The sequence below is a fragment of the Phalaenopsis equestris genome, unplaced genomic scaffold, assembly GCF_001263595.1.
Source record: "Phalaenopsis equestris unplaced genomic scaffold, ASM126359v1 Scaffold000745, whole genome shotgun sequence".
NCBI lineage: Eukaryota > Viridiplantae > Streptophyta > Magnoliopsida > Asparagales > Orchidaceae > Phalaenopsis > Phalaenopsis equestris.
Window position 1 is genome coordinate 268,290 of NW_018165185.1, and position 17,539 is coordinate 285,828.

At 36.2% G+C, this 17,539-nt stretch overlaps 1 protein-coding gene across 4 annotated transcripts in view; it reads right to left on the reverse strand.

Moving 5' to 3' along the window:
- The window catches only part of LOC110030630 (CLP protease regulatory subunit CLPX3, mitochondrial-like), a 76,240-nt gene that overhangs the window by 45,894 nt on the left and 12,807 nt on the right, over positions 1 to 17,539 (reverse strand). For all 4 annotated transcript variants that reach the window (XM_020733436.1, XM_020733438.1, XM_020733437.1 and 1 more), the window contains exon 5: positions 11,136 to 11,186. In XM_020733436.1, the coding sequence (XP_020589095.1) occupies positions 11,136 to 11,186 (51 nt within the window). The remainder of the gene's footprint in view (positions 1 to 11,135; positions 11,187 to 17,539) is intronic.

Sequence of the window (17,539 nt, forward strand, 5' to 3'; positions counted from 1 at the left end):
TTTTTCATTTCCCCTTTTCACCCAGGTAAGAGAATAGGATTAAGGATATTTATGTGTGGTCAACCCTAGTTTCTTCACCATCATAGTGGATATTGCAGTCTCATAGCATCCGTCGTCAATAATCAGATTGCAGGCCTTCCCTTTCACGGCGCACTTGGTGTAGAAAATACTATGCCTCGGCCATGAATGGTCCTTCGACTCATTTTGTCGACTCTCCTTATGACTAGCATTTCTCCCTCATCTCCCTTGAGTTGAAGTTCCTCCTCAGAGTCCACCTCGGCTTCCTCTTCTTTCACTTCCTTGAAGACGCCCTGCTCCATGAATGAAATAATTCGGCTTGTGGGACATTTGGAGGCTATGTGTTCAAAGTCGTGGCACCTATAACATCTCCTGTCAGATACTATATTGGGAAAATTACTCTTTTCGAGCTTCTTACCACCCAGTTTTCTCTTTTCACTTCGTTGTCCGACCTTCCCAACTCCAGGTATGCCTTTGCTATTAACTGCAGCTGTAGAAGGTTGACTGAATGATAGTAAATGTTTGTTTTGCCTCTGCTCCACCTTCAAGGCGAAGGTATAGACTTCTCTCAGTGACCAAAAAGGTTGCAGTTGCCCAACGTTGTTGAAAGCTGGCTTCACGCCCCAAAGATATCGAGCTACTGTATGTTTCTCTGGCTCGTCTAACTCACATATCATATGCAAGTAGTCAAATTGTGTCATGAACTCTTCTACTTATAAGTTTCTTTGTTTTAGGTAATGGAGCCTCAAAAACATATCTTGACAATGCTGAGGAGAAGAGTATTTCCTCTACATCTCTGTCATCTTCTCCCATCTGGTAATTTTGTTACTTCTCTCCTTTGCCTCTGTAAATTTTCCCATCACAAAGAGCTCTCTTTTTCAATTTGATGGTTGTGGACATCACCCACTAGTCTTTTGGTACCACCTTGTACTCGAAAATTTAACTGACTGCAAACATTCGATAAAATTATTTGGAAACATATCTCCATCGAACCCTGATAGATCCACTTTTATTCTAAAATCTCTGTGTCTTCCATATGTTACACCCTCACTCAGCCTCCACTGATAATGAATTATGGAGCGTCAGTCTTCCTCATCACTAAAGTTCTCCTTATGGAAGAGATTAAAATCCCTATCCCTTTCTCCCCTTTGACTCACCACATCATGATCAAGGGTAATCTCCCACTGGGTTCATCAATCTCTGAAAGTCACTGTTAAAATCGAAGGATCAGTTGTTGTATATCTTCACGGCTAAGTTAGGTTCCGATAGGGGTCTCCTAGGTGGCATGGTTAGGATTTGAGAATAAGATTAGGGTATTTGAGGATAGAAAAGAAAATTTTTGGAGTGGAGGTGATTTGGGCATAGTGCACGCTAGAAAACCCTAAAATGGGACTACGGTTAACCAGAAATAGCAACAAACTGAAAATATTATTGTTGAAATTCAAAGGGGATTATAAACAAAAATACTAGAAAATCGAAAAACAATGACAAACAAAAAAGACTCCCTACGATGGGATCAAGGGTGTGGGGCTAAGATCAAGGTACTGGAAACAAGGAGCGGAAGGTGGTAGGGAGGCTTCACAGGAGCAAGGGGGGAGGCGGGTTTGGCGGTTGGACAACAAACAGAAGGTTGTCGCAAGGTGCGGCAGCAAGCAAAGAGGAGCGGGAAAGGTGCAGTAGGGAGAAGAAAGTATGGCACGTGTGGCAGAAAGCAAGTGGGAGCATGAAAGGGAACGAACATGAGGAAATAACCATCACCTCTGAGAGGATACAACCAAAGCGCCACATGTTCTTGAATACAATCCTAGCAAGAAAAAACGACACCGACAATAGAAATCTGAAAACGAAATCTAACCTAGAACACATAAAATAACATATAAATAATTTTAGTAAAAAAAGTGGGTCCGCTCCAAATAGGAGGGAACCGTGCGCTAAGGAAGTCCTGATCATGATTTTGTCTGGATCGATTTGAACACGTGCAGCAATTGTCATGGTCGTGTGGTGTGGGCACTCCAAAACAACTAAATTATAGCACAATAAACATAACTAACATAATAGTCGACTTCTAAAATGAAAGTACATAATGATACTCGAGCAAATAACTAACATTACATCCCAATGACAAATCACTCAAACAATACTAGCATTAACAACAACAACAACAGGCTTTTCAAGGTCCTAAAGAGTTAGAGAATAGAGCCTTGGTCGGATGTTCTGCCTTGGTTGCTTCATATGAGTTATTATGAGTTATTATACTAGCATTTATCATCCTCTGCTGACCACTTCTAAAAGTAGATCCCAACTAAAATTTCTCTTAGTTGAATCCCATCGTGAGTTAGAATTTGATGTGGATCTTTGAGCAGAATTAGTACAATTCCTCAACTGATGTCCAGGTTGTCGGCACAAGTAACACATTTTTAAACCGAATAGACATTCATCGGGATGTTACTTCTCACGCTTAACACAAAGCTTTATATTGTTACCGCTAATCTGACTAATAACTCCATCAGTGTATAACTTTATCTTTTGCTCATTAGACTATCCATAATGAAATGTTGGTGCTACTTCTTTCAAGTTCTTCCTCTTGTGCAAATCTTAATACTTCTAAGTCTACTGAAAATAAATTTTCACCCGAGTAGCCCTCTCCACAATCACAAATAATCTTCAATCACAAGTGGCACTAATAATTACTTGATTGAAACCTTCAATCCAGAAAGAAACATGTGTCATTTCTCCTATACATTTGGAACGAGTTGTGGTACACATCTCGACAGAATAAGATACTTTGCTTTGTATTGCATAACTAATCGATCTCACAGCACCAACCTAAATTTATGTTATGTTTATCTCCAAGTTGACAGTGGTAAAAATCAATCTCTAAAGCCTCTCACAAGCTTGTCCCACTATAACAAGGGGTGTTAGGTCGAGCGGTCAATTACCAAATTTCTCCTGTAATTGACCTTGCCAACATCACTCAACTTCTCTCTCAAACGCAAATATAATAAGGGTAGCTCTCCTCATTAATGAACATGTCATATTATCTATAAATTTCTCCACCCTCATAACCAGTTTTTCAGCTTCCACTGCCTTCCTAAAAACAAAGGCGGTTTCATATTTTGAAAAGCATCAAGTACATATCCATCAGTTCTCTTCTATTGCTACTAACTTGAGACTGCGAATTCTAATCAGCTAAGTCACAGCATTCATCGTATCAAAAAATACATCAACACTAGTTTGTAAAATTCTGAGGCATATCAATTTCTACCACATCATCTATAACTTCTTCCTCCTGATTTTCCATACTTCTAGAATAATAATAAAAAAATTTAATTAGACTCGACTAAAATTTTAATTTCTATTATTTATAACATAATTCAATAATTCAAATGGTTCTTTCATTAAGATTCATGTTGTTTGATCTAAACATTGCTCTAATACCATTTTCCCCGCCCAAGGCTTAGAACTAACTAATGTGAGAACAGACGGTCGGACAGTGCAATTAAGTTTTCTATTATTCTAATTTTATCACTAACAGTTTAATATTCAAATATTCATGTAAGAGCAACTAAGGAAAACAATTTTATTAACAAGTAAAAATTTTATATTTCTAGTTGTTGTTCTCGCCTTCTGTACACATTAACTCCCATAGTATTTATCCTATTTAAAAGCTTGAACCTGAAAAATTATTAAAACAGCATAATGACTTATCTAAAATAACCCAACAAAACAATCACCCTTCTAATACAGTAACTCAAGGACAAGAAAGCAATATAAATGGTCTTTCATATTTCACTATAGATGATCTTCTAATAATCTAATATATGTGTTCACAACATTTATAAAACAAAAATAATTTAAACTTTAATATGCATTAACTTTAAGTGTACTTTTCAAAGTTTAATCTTTAACTTTATTTTTTACTTCATGCTATTAACATTCATTTTTGTCCTAAACTCACCGTCAAATATATAATCTAACCCCTAATAGATATTATCTTATTGGCACAACAGTCCGTGATCTAAATTATTCGATTGTCTGAGGTTGAAAGGTGTGCAATCGCCCCTAGTTGATATTTTACCGTCGGTCAAACGATTGGCGATCTAAACACCATAATTGCTTAAGGTGGTAAGATCACATCTATGCGCAGTGATACACTGGAGTCTCCTACCTACCATAAGAGAAAGAACTTTTTCTCTTAGTACGCACATACAAATATTCATATCATACATTCTTTTCTATTGAAACATTTTACCCTTATCTACTAATGAATAAATGCAATCTTACTAAATTTATAAATTATGTAAAAAACAAATATATGCACCTTTACTGGAATCTAAATATCATGTAGTCATATAACCTCTTCTTAGGAAAACTATAATGTAACTATTCATACATAATTGCTAATATGCATGTTTTATACAAAATAATATGATGAGTCAATTCTAATCTAAGCCTCAATGAAATAGATAACATAAAGCGTGAAATATTGAAATAAAAATACAACTAGAAGTAATAAATACTATTGTAATTCAGAAAAATACTCACCTCGATCTCATTTGATGATTCTTGAAAACACTTGATCTTTGATTTTCTTCTCTATTTAGTGTCTATAAAGAAATAATATAACATTATGTTAATTTTCTAATCTCTCTTAATCATCTTAATTCTATAATTATTCTCAAAATCCTAAAATATGTCTCAATTACAAATTATTTTAGGTATGAACATACCTTCTAAATTAAAACACATAAGTAGAACTTATCACAATTAAATTTATTTGATTTTTCCTTCCTCGATCACCTCTCCCGATTATATTTTTAAAATTTTGATTTAATTAAACATATTATTAATATTTTAATAATTAAACATACACATTAAATATATAATAAATATGCTAAAACTCTCACCTTAGCCTTTAATGATTTGTTCGGCTCCTCACTAGTTGCAGATGTCAGGAAGCAAGGATCGCTGGCTTTAGCATCGACTCTTCCCCTATCGCACGAAGTATTGAAGCCCCCGACACATGCAAGCCTCCTCTTCCTTCCTTCGCACACAGAGAATGCTCGAATTCGACCTCACCTTCTCTCTCACTAGGGCTTGAATCGACCTTCCTGCAAAATCCCAACACGTGACCTCCTCCCCTTCCTCAGCTAAGGCACGAGCTTCGCTCACCCACCCAAAACCACTCGATTCGTCTCTTATCAAGCATGCAGACAATGATGCATGTAAGCCTTTAGTTTCGACTTCATAAGTTGTGAGACCTCGTTTTGTTTTCTCGGCGGAGTCAAAGATAAGGAGTTGAATAGAGGAAGATGAAGCGAACGAGCAGCGAGCACGAAAGAGTAATTTCGAGCTATAAAGTGACACGAATAGAGGAGAGAACGGACGAGAGAGAAGAGGAATAGGAGTCGAGCAATTCTCTTACCTAAGTGTGGAGGCCGCACGTACGAGCGTAAGAACCCACGGTTTGGTGCGAGAGGAGGTGTCGTCGAGCAAATTGGCAACAATGTTGTGCTTGTATGCAAAGGAAGAAGAAGCCAGCCAAACCCTAGGCAATGGGTGCAAGAAATCACAGGAAGAGGGGCGCAAGCACCATGTACGAAGAAGAGAGGAAGAATAGAGTAGGTGAGGCATTGCAAGCGGGTGACCTAGTGTTGTATCGAATTGAGCCATAGTCTGAGAAAGAATTGTCGTGCTCAAAGGAGAAAAGGAGAAGAGCAGGCATCTGTGACTCAATAGAGCGAGGTAAATGCTTTAAAAATGATAAATTATGAATTTCATATACATGTTTAATTATTAATTGTTAATGATAGGTTTAATTAAATTGAAGATTAAGTGAGGTAAGTTTAAGGACAATTTTTAATTTAGAATTATTGTAACTACGTCATAAGTAATACACACACAAAGAGAGATATGTATAATATAAATAAAGATAAATATAAAATAAACAAAAGTTTACATGTTAGTATTTGTATGGATTAGTATATATAAATCGACTAATTTACCATAAATATATGCATAAATGAGCACTTAAGCATTCAAATATTTTTTAGGTACCAATTAAAGTAGTTAAAACAAAAGATTGGAAATTTTATAAAGCAAGTCATACGATATTGAGGTGAGCACTCATATTCTTATATTATGACAATATTTTGTTTCTTTTAGACCAAATACATTTACTGTTACTGACACTAGTTATATTGAAATCACTATAAACTCATGATTTATGAGTCTATTGAAGTTTTATACATATTGCAGGAATAATGTGCACTTAGTGTCCTAATAAATTTATCATTAATATTGAATTTTATATAAGTATATTGATTGTTATGCAAATGAGAATGAAATAATCATTATTAAATAATAATTTTCATAGTATGCTTGCATGTGCAAACTTAACTATGATGGAGTTACTTATTTATAGTACTAGCGGTAAAACGCTAAGGTAATCGTACACATAAATGAAAAAAATATTGACATTGAAGTATTTTAAATGATACAAATTTAAATGGTGCTCATTGACGGATGCATATAGATTAAAAAGATATTTACATGTCAACGACATAGTAAGACATAGTGAGTGTTTAGAATTTCACTGAATGATCATATCAGATAGTACAACTCTTCACATGTTTTAGATTGATTTATATAAAGCTGAACTGATATACATATTGTCTTCTTTGTTATTGCATTATTTTGGTTTAAGAGTACGAGTATTTACTAGATTTGTTTAGCTCACTGTTATTTTAAACTAACTTTTTTATGTGTACTTAATTGATTAAAACATGAACTATAGAAGATAAAATATTTATAAAATATGCTAACAACTTGTAATGAGGTAAATTTAATTGTACAGTTTTAATTTAATTTCATTGGTTGCTCTTTCATTTGTTAATAGCTAGTAATAAAAAATAAATAGAAAAAAATTAATTCTCACCGTTCGACCGTCTGTACCCATCTTAGTTAATTTGAAGCTCCAGATCGAGTCGTGACACTCGCTGCTCACGCAAAGATGATGCTACCCCACCTTATAAGCAACTGAACAAGATGTCATCTTCCTTCTTACAAAATGTCTTCCACATCTCCCTCGGCTTCGTTCCGCGCAGACAAATCTTCTGCTTCTATTGCTACTTCTCCTTCTTCCACTACTTCTGCTTTTGTTATTGCTTCTTCTCCTTTTATCGTTACTTCTTCATCTCCTTCTCCTTCTGTCGCGGCTTCTTCTCCTTTTGTCGCTGTTTCTTCTCCTTCTGTCGCTGCTTCTTCTTATACCTCTATCTTTCACGCTCTCCCTTTCTCTCGCTCCCTCCGGCTTTCTTTTACGCTCGGTCAAAAGAATAAGAGAAACAAAAGTCTTATACTGAAATCCCGGCACATGACGTATTTGTTTTCGAACAGCACCTATTTTTTTTAGTTTACACACATAACTTAGGGAAACTTAAACTTTGGTTTATGCAGTCATTCGCACATGGAGACAAACATTAGATGTGTTCGCACAAGAAGATTTTCATGTGCAGAAATCTAATCAGAGATGATGGCATATTGATGTCATTCACGTAGCAAGGGTTGGGTGGAAACATCATCCTTCTAACGTGTCACTTACGACCACACTAATGTATGTCTCATCCACACATGGTTCATTTCTATGTGGTTTTATTCAGTGTGCCATCCGAATTGGCATCTCCTTCCATGCCCTTCGTAATTCCTTCCTGTAGCGGCCTAACACCGATTTTGGCTCTTAATTTTGCCAGTTGTTTTTGTGATACCTCCTCATGCATCGACATGTCAGCATCCCGCCAGCTCTCAATCTATATAGTACCTAAGGCATCCCTTATCAAGAAACCTTATCTTCTCTCTCGTCGAAGGTGGCTGCATTCAGCCCCTTCCATTGCAAATTGGTAAAGGTTCTTCCACATTGCCTATTTCATCAGAGCGCTTCTTATCACACATTCTCCTACAATGACTTCTCCCAAGATCTTGTCTAACCCTCATGTGAGGTCGCCACCTAATTCTTAGGTGACCCAAAATAGTTTGGAGGCATCTTTTCTTATTCCTCTCTGATCATTGAGCATCCTTATCTCAACTTCCATGCTTGTTTGCAATTATTTTTTTGTAGTTCATGGTTTGAATGCAATGAAATTCTTTCCTTCTCTACGCAACACTCGTCCACTTTTCTTTCATCATAATTCAACAACACACCAACATGACTAGCTTTCAACTTTACAAGGCAAACAAGCTTTCCTTTTTTTTCAATGAGAAAACATATGTGCTTGTCAAGCCTCCCACCCGCACTTATTGGCAAATTTTCATGGATCAATTAAGCAGGGAGGTAATTCGCAAGTTCTTAGTTTGAACTAATTAGTCACTACTCTATTAAGCTCATTCACTCACAAATGTTGTCAACAGCAACAACAAGTTTTTATCCCACTAAGTGGGGTCGGCTATATGAATCAGTTTTCTCCATTGTGTCTTATTCAGCGTCAAGTTTTCATTTAATTCTAATAAATTAAGATCAATTTTTATACAATACGCCCAAATTTTTTTAAGTCTACCTCTGTCTTTCTTAACATTAGTCGAATCTAACACATCTACTATCCTTCCTAACTGGATCATCAGATGGTAGACATTTAATGTGACCAAAAATCTAAGAGGAATCCATCTAATCTTGTTTGCCACTGAAGCTACACCAACACTCCACTGAAGCTACACCAACCCTTGCACGGATATTCGTTTCAAATTTTGTCTCTAAGTGTCAAACTACTCATCGACCTAAGCATTCACATCTAGCAACACTTAATTTGTTTTATGCTTCTCTTCAACATTCTGCGCCATAAAGCATTACAGGTCTCACCACTCTTATAAAATTTTACTTCAAGTCTAAGGGCTTGTTTGGGGCAGCTGTTGATTATTATAATCTACTGATAAGCAGATTATTCTGATAATCAGATAATCTGATAATCTGTAGATTATCAGAATAAGTTGGTTTGTTGTTTGGGGCAACTTATTCAGAACAGCTTACTGACAGCTGTTGTAGGATAAATGACCATTCTGCCCATATTTTGTTAAGTTGTTTACAACAAAACTATATGAGCACAAAAATAGATAAAACATAACCCGCAAATCATTACAAAACAGTTCATTTAGGTGAAATATTTTTGCTTTCTTTCAAATCATCATATTTTCATGTCATAGTGTCAAGATAAAATGCACAATACATCTCAAAGTTTAATATAGGACACAAAAATCTTTTAGGTATCAAAAATAGAAGGGGTCAAGGATGAGGTGTATCTGCATTTAAATGCCACATATATAAATACTGAAAAGTTATGTACGATGTATATATATTTCCCATATATAAAAGAGGTGTGAACGATTTAAAATACTATCAAAACAATTTAAACATAAATTATCTCCCACAGCAGCCTTTGTTTCTCCATTCTATGCGACCTCAAACAATCAAAGACAAAACAACAATCAATAAAATGGAACATCCACAAAACTATGACAGCGCAAATTTCAATTTCTTCTTGCTAGGAAATGAATACCATCAAGCTTTACTTGCAAAGAGAATCAAAATAATACTAGAACCAACAGTAATTCAATTATCACGAGCCGAAGCACAACTATGCCAAGGTCCTGCGGTTCGAGTGTAGGACAGCTTCGTCGCCAAGAGCTGAAGGAATCGTGATCGAATCAGAGACGAATGATCGAGGGTTCTCCGCCTTGGACCGCAACCGGATGGGTTGGGAGAAATCGCGACTGGGATCGAAGAGGAGAAGGGCTCGGGGACGAGATCGAGGGCTCCAAGGGTAATAAGCTGGAATGAAACGTGGAAAGCAGGCTCCGATGGGCGGCCGCGAAAAATGAAGAACTTGCGTCGAGCGAATTCGTACCTTCATTTGTACGCGTGAAACAAACGCTTACCGAGCGTTTTCAGAACGCCTACCGCGGTAATAAGCGGCCCCAAACAGGCACTAAGCAGTACACAATAAGCCCGATGCATTCCATTAATTCAACCAACCAGCTTAAATTCTACTCATAGCACCCCCATCTATATAATCATCACTTTGAACATGAGACCCAGGATATCTAAAACGTTTGCACCGTGTCATCATAATTTCTTTTTGAAATTACATTCTTATGAATCTTATATTATGTCAATAGTCTAACGATATTCATGCAAAAATTATCCCTCATTTTGATAGCTCTATGGAATCTTCTATCACTCCTATTTAGATTTCATTTCCACGATTTCATGTGTATTACTTCAACTAATCTATCTTATTCTCCTTAGCTTCTATTTTTTAGAAGCATTATAAGTGAAAACTACAATCGATTTACTAAAGCTTCTGTTGCTAGTCTTCATGGAACTGGACATAATGGTCATTTTTCATAAGGAGATATGAATTGGGACATCATCTGGATATTGACAAAATACGGAATTTGAAAATACTTCTTCATATTGCTCCTATTTTCATATTTTTAAGCATAAGTTTTCTATATGCTTCAAAATTCCTCCTGAGCTATGGAAATATATATTTTAGTTGCAGTTCTTTCCACCTGGTGCTCATAATGATCTTCTAGTTTAGTATAAGATCTCCCCTCATCTTTTTAGGTGTGTACTTGAAATTCGAAGCCAGGATCAAATCCACTACTAGAGATGGGGACTGATGTTCCTCCTTCTGTTAACTTTTTGGTGTTTATCACTTCATCAATTATCGATGTTATTACTAAGGATACTCCGCAAGTTCTTGAAACGCTATCCTTTATCCTAATTGTGAATAGAATGACAATTAATAGTTTATTATTCTGACTGGAGCATTAAGATTATTGAAACTTGAGCAGATAAAAAATTGTCCTTTAAATGAGAAGGGGAAGAAATTAGAAGAAAATTTATTGCCACTCAACTTTGCTTATTAGGCTTCAAACTAAACAATAAAAATGAATAGTCAGATTTTATGTTGCTGTGTTTTTCTTTCTGCTATGGTATTTCATGATAAAAGCTCTTATTATACACATATCTTTATCTAGATAACATATTTTGCCTCAAAAAGGAGCAAGAAAAAAATTCCATTAGAGAATATTTAGCGCATACATTACAGAAATTTGGTACCTACCGTTAGCAATTTATGTAATATTGACTCAACATCTTCACCAACATATCCTGCCTGTAAAATACAACAAAAAATCAATTTTAAAAAATTATTGCATCACTGTGAAGAAGAGGATGTATATCAGCAATAACTTACAGTCCTGGAAAAACGTTCACAGAAACTCTATTTTAAATATTAAATTTTACTTACCTCAAAAGCAAATGAACAAAAAATAAATAAATAACAAGAAGTTGGACTAGCAAATGAAAAACATAATGCCTGAAAGCTTTTTAATGAAAATGTTTAATATCAAAAAGAAAATAAAGAAAGGAGTGACATGAGCTAGAATTACTAGTGTTTTAATAATGGTTTTGATTAAGGAAAATAAATGAAAAAGGCTATTATTTCTTAGTGGCGTCAATGAACATTGAAATCACACTATCCACAAAAAATAATAATAATAAAATGTACTTCTCTAAGATTGGATTGTTATGAAATATTTTCAGATACTTACTATAACTGTCTTGATAGGAAATGAGGTGGGAAGTAGTTTTTGTTCAAATTTTTAGCTGTAAAAAGACTAGAGAAGTACGGGTTCCAGACAATATGTTATTTCAGTTTTTGTTATTTTGGAATTCGTTACTTTGCTTCAGTAGCCCTTCAAATCAAAACTAAAAATCTGGAATGTTTGTGCACCGTAATGTGGATCAGAAAGTCTTGTACGCTTCCCTGTCCCACAGAAACTTGTCTTTTAGATTGATGTAGCCAGGCATGTGAGTTTCATGCAAATTATCATTTCAATGTATCAAAACTTGAACCCTAATCTAAATCACAATGCACTTCAATTTTGTTGGAGTCATTAGTACAAAAAACATCAGCTTATTGGTGCCAACTTACCACTTCAAACAGTGGGAAACAATTTATCAGTGCCATGATCAATCAATCCAGGTTCCTACCTCCAAGAGACGTGATTGTTACCTCAGCTAGAATCTCTATCTCGAGGTCAACTAGAATTAGTGGTGTCTCCTGCTTGTGCTCAGCTAAGACTAAGTGTATATTGCACTCAACTCGAAATAAGTTTTCCTCATTTATGTCATCACCGTTTTCATTGTCTGTGATGTCTTTACCCAACTCTTCAATGGCACCCTGCTTAGTGAAGTAGATCACTCCCCTCATTGTGAATTATGCTTCAATGTGTCCACTGCAATATTTTCTGGCTGTGACAGATTTGCGGATTGGATTCGTTGGATGGTAACAAGAGGGGTCACTTGGTGATGCAATCCCTACACTTTAGAAGCTAGAATTTGCAATTTTTGGCAGCAGTAAGTGGTAAGAACTGGCGATGTGTTTCCCGCTTCATCTTCATATCTTCTCATTCCCCCTTCGACATATCGGATCACGATTGAGGGTATCCGCCCACTGGACTTCATCTTCCATGTTCGTAATCCACCGCCGAAATAGGTGGATCTCTCGTCGTATCTCCTACCATGAAGGCTCAGGTATTTATCTCAATGATGGCTTGGCTAGAGATTAGGGAATAAAAAAGAAAATCTGGTGGTAAGAATGAAAGTTTTGGTTTATGGCGGATGCTACGGAACCCTAGGATAGAGCTTGGGGTTGAGTTAGCTCTAACACAAAATGATACTGGAACCAAATAGGGAAAAGCAATGAAATACTCAAAACAAGCTTTTATTAATGTAGAGAGAGGTTTGCAACACAAAATATAAACGACACAGAAAAACACCTCTAAGGTTTATTTCAAAGGCAATGGAGGTTGACTAGGTGGTTCGAGATGGTTGGCAAGGGTAGTGGCAGCAAGGGAGTGCTAATGGCAATGAGGGAAAGGTGCAAAATTGCGAGGAGAGCGAGGACAGCAAGTATGAAGGGTCGTAGGTGACTGGCGACAAGCAATTTGTGGCTAGAAGGTGTTGGACAGCAAGAGCAACGAAAGTGGGGTGAGGAGCAGTCAATTGGGAGTGCTGGAAAGAATAGAGGAGATGTTGGTTGGGAGGACAGAGGCTCGGACAATAAGGTGGGCTACTCTAGGGGTGTCGGTTGGCTATCGGAAGGGACCTAAGAGGCTGGACAGCAAGTTGCTGCAGCAAAAAGGAGGGTCGGCAGTGCTAGGGGAAGCTGTTGGGGTGGTCGGCGGCTAAAGGAAGTGGAGGAGAAAAGTTAGGAATGATAAAAGGGATGATACAATCACCATGTCAGAGTAGGATACAGTCGGAGCACCACCCCCTCCTCAAATACAACCCTACAAAAGGGAAAAGGAATCCACACAGGAAATCTAAAAATAAACACAGCAAAAACTGCAATAAAATCTAAAAATAACAAATAAATAGATTCTTATATGAAGAAGAAAAGAAAAATATAATAGCGCCTTCTTATTGATCAAATAGATGGGCAAAACGACATTTGTTCACCATGTTCAACTCTCTATAATCAATACATAACCACATGGATCCGTTTTTCTTCTTGACAAACAATACTCGAGCACTCCAAGGTGAAATCCTTCAGAGTCATCCTGTACAAATACTTGAATATTGCAAATGTCCCTAGATTTTCATTAATACAAAACTTAACTTCTCGTTCAGGTGGTGGCCCTGACAATTCTCCGATAAATACATCCGAAAATTTTGAAACCACTGGGATGTTCTTCAATTCATGTACAACTTTATTCAGCACTTCTAATTTGGCCAAAAATACCAGTCCACCACTTCGCAAATATTTTCCCACTTTCATAGCGCTAATCAGGGAAGATTATGCATATGATATAGAATGATTTTTCATCAGGTGATTTCAGTTTGACCCGTCTTTTCCAGCATTTGATTGCAACAAAATGATTTACCAACTAATTTATCCTCAATATGATTGAACGTCAAAATTTGTATGATAATCAACTATGTTGGCAACCTCTTATCATGAACATCTACATGGACTATTCATTTTCTGTTGACATAAAAATCACTTCCTGAGATCATAACAACACACAGAACATGAATAAAAAGCATAATATCAACAAGTAAACTGGAAGCAAACTTACTAGAAATAGAAGAATGAGATGCACCTGAATCAAATGGAGCGATGTCAAGCTAGTCATGACTTAGGAGCGTAAATGTAGCCACTTCTTCAGATTCTTTAGCTTCTTGTGGGGTAATTGTAAAAATTCGACCTTTTACTGGTTGCTCGCTTCTACACTCTGAAGTTTCACCCTTTGTTTAAGTAGAAAGCTTTTCTAGAAATTGAGTTTTGCAAAACCGCTTGTCTTCCAAAAATTTCTTAGGTTATCCCTATCCTTGAATTATCAGTGGTCCGCTCTCTCTTTTTTTTTTTTTTTAAGGTAAGGCAGTCCATCTAAAGATGTGTCCTAATTATCCACATTTATAACACCTTCTCCCATTAAACACTGCTTGGGGTTGTCTTTGCTTATCTTTTGATTTAATTCTCTTGCTTTGAATTTTTTCTCTTTTGCTAAAGACTTTTCTTTAGCTTGCCTGAGATTGTCATTGCCGACTGGAAAAGGTCAACTCATTTTCAATTCTCTGAAATCTTTCAATAAGTATTGAGAAATCATTGATTTCAAATGTCGCTAAGTCAACCTCAACTAGTCTATGAAACTGCGCAGAAATTTGTGACACTTTACTTCTAGGTGTTTATATAATGAGATACATATCTGAAAAGATAAGTGAATTCTGCCTCATATTGCATAACTGTCTTGGACCCCTGAGTTAGACTGAATAAATTATCTTAAAGTGTTAATCTGGTTGAAGACGGAATGAACCAATTTTTGAGACTTCAAAAAATTCTTCCCACTGAATTTGTGGAAAAAATGTCAACTAAAATTTTTCTCTATAATGCGTCTTCCATCACCTTTCTGCCTCGCCTTCTATCAAGAAAGTAGTTAGTACAACTTTTCTATTTTACAGACAAATCATACTATCCAGAATTTTTTCGATCTTCAATAGCCAATCTTCAACAACTGTGGGGCCACGGCACCCTTGAATGCAAGTGGCTTGAAAGATTATAATATCTTCAAGTGTCAATCTACTTACCCCAATTTCAAATATGGGCTCAATATTGGTGGAGGATCTTTCAATAGCAGTCATTTAATCGACCACTTGCGACACCAATTACACAATGTCCTGTAGCTCAACTGCTCTAATTTCTTCATTTGTTTTGTTCTAATTATCATTTCTGCCCAACAAATAATTAGATCTTATTTCTTGCTCTATACTTGGCTTACAAGACTAGCCCTTAGTACTTCCTAATTCTTCTTCAAACATGTTCATCCATATTGGCACAATCTATTATTGAAATGCAATTTATAATATAATTGTGTTGTGCATGCATGATACCTTAAGTTGTATGGAATACCCACCCCATATTCATCCACAGACAGCTCCGTATAAATCAATTCATATTTAATTTTATCGTACTTCTTCTAAATCAAACACGCTTTCTCTTCAAACAATAGCCAATGTCAGATATCACTTTATGTCACACCCCAACTGACCCCCCTTTAAGGGTCGGCTGAGGTGCGACAAAGATAAACAATTCGGTCAGACTAAATTCTCATCAATATTCGTCCTGACATGCAGAATTATGACTCTATGGGTAATGAACTAATCTAACTAAATTGTCGCAAACATATGTGATACATTGCATTTCATAACTCATTTATACATAATCTCGAAAACGCGAAAAAATCATATTCTCAAAACATATAAACTATACAAAGCTATTAAATCCAATATAAATTAAATACATACACAAAAAATCTGTACGGCTCCCAAAACAATACAGTGCAAAACTGTACAAATCACACCTGGCTACTCGCAACGGTGTTCGTTGCTCCAATCTGAAAGTCAACATGCATTAATACATCCACTTGCAGGTGCACCGTGCACATCCACAATATGCAAGAATTTCTAAATGCATCAGTATCGAACTTTAATCACATGAAAACCTATAGAAGATTATTTCTCTTAAATTAACACAAGATTATTTCATCTGACTTGATGGAACAGCCCTACGACGAGTGCCTACTCGCTCGTCCCGAGCTCACTACCTCCTATAAACAACTTAAGGTTCACATGCAACATAGGGTTTCATAAAATTTGGCTCATAACACGCATTAACCCAAAACATAACTTTTATGCCCAAAACATACCTCAAATAAAATCCTCGAGATTTATTTGTTTTTTTCGAAATTGCCTATTCTTCTCCCCAACTCTTCTTAACACCTCAAAACTTACTTCTCCTTCGTTGATTTCGTGCTAAAGCTCGTACGGAAGGTCGCAAACCACCTTTAACGCTTCCGACACAAGTTCAGCACCTCTGGCGGCTACCAGAAACGCGAAGAAATGCATGAAAAAAGAAGCAAACTTCAAAATGAAAGAGAAAGGAAATGAAAGTCTCAAATGTCGCTAAAATTAGTTTTGTACCTTTCGAATTTGGCCCAGAAGCCTAAAACAAGAGCTGGGGTTTCGTTGTGCGCTGCCCGAGCCACGCATGCTCGCCCTTGCACTGTAGCAATGGTCGCAGACGCTTGCCGAGTCGCTGTAGCCGTGAAGGAGGGGAAACTTATGAGAGAGAAGAGGAGAAGGGAAATTCTGGTGAAGGGAAGGAGAAACAGAGCTTACGAAAGCCTTATTCGACCGAACAAAATGGCAAGCATGCATGGGTCAATTAGCTACAGTGCTGCAGGATTGAGGGATTAGAAATTAATTAAGGATTAATTAATTTCATTATACTTATAACTTTAAACTTTTATATCTCTCAAACTATTCATAATTTACATACATTACTTTATATCAAATTGATCGATTTCTCACATAAAATTTTATAAAAATAATTCCATCGACTTTCGAAGGACGCGATACTGTTAAAATTGGTCAAACTTCACCTAACTTATGGAATTTGGGTGTTACAATAACTGTCTAAAATAACATTGAATGATCATGTTAGATAGATAGTACGAACGACAAAATGCTCTGATATTTTTACACAATATAATTGGCATGCATATTGTCTTTTCTCTCATTGAATTAATATAGTTTAGGAGTATGACTATTCACTAGCTCTGTTTAGCTTACAGTTGTTTTAAACTATTTTTTTAGATTTAATTTATTTGATTAAAAAATTAATAATAGCAAAAAAATGTCTATAGAAGACGTGGACAATCAGAAATGGGTAAAATTTAATTGTTTTACTTTAATTCATTTTTTAGTGGGTCTTTCATTTATTAAAATATTAGTTAAAGAATAATTTGATCTCTACCGCCAGACCTTCTGTATCCGTCTTGGGTTAATTTTAAGCTCTTGGTCGGGTTGTGACACCAAAACCCTAGGTTAGTAGAGGATCCATGTGGTTATGCCCTATCTCAGGCTTCTAATCTAAGAAAATTTGTAACTTATATATGTGTT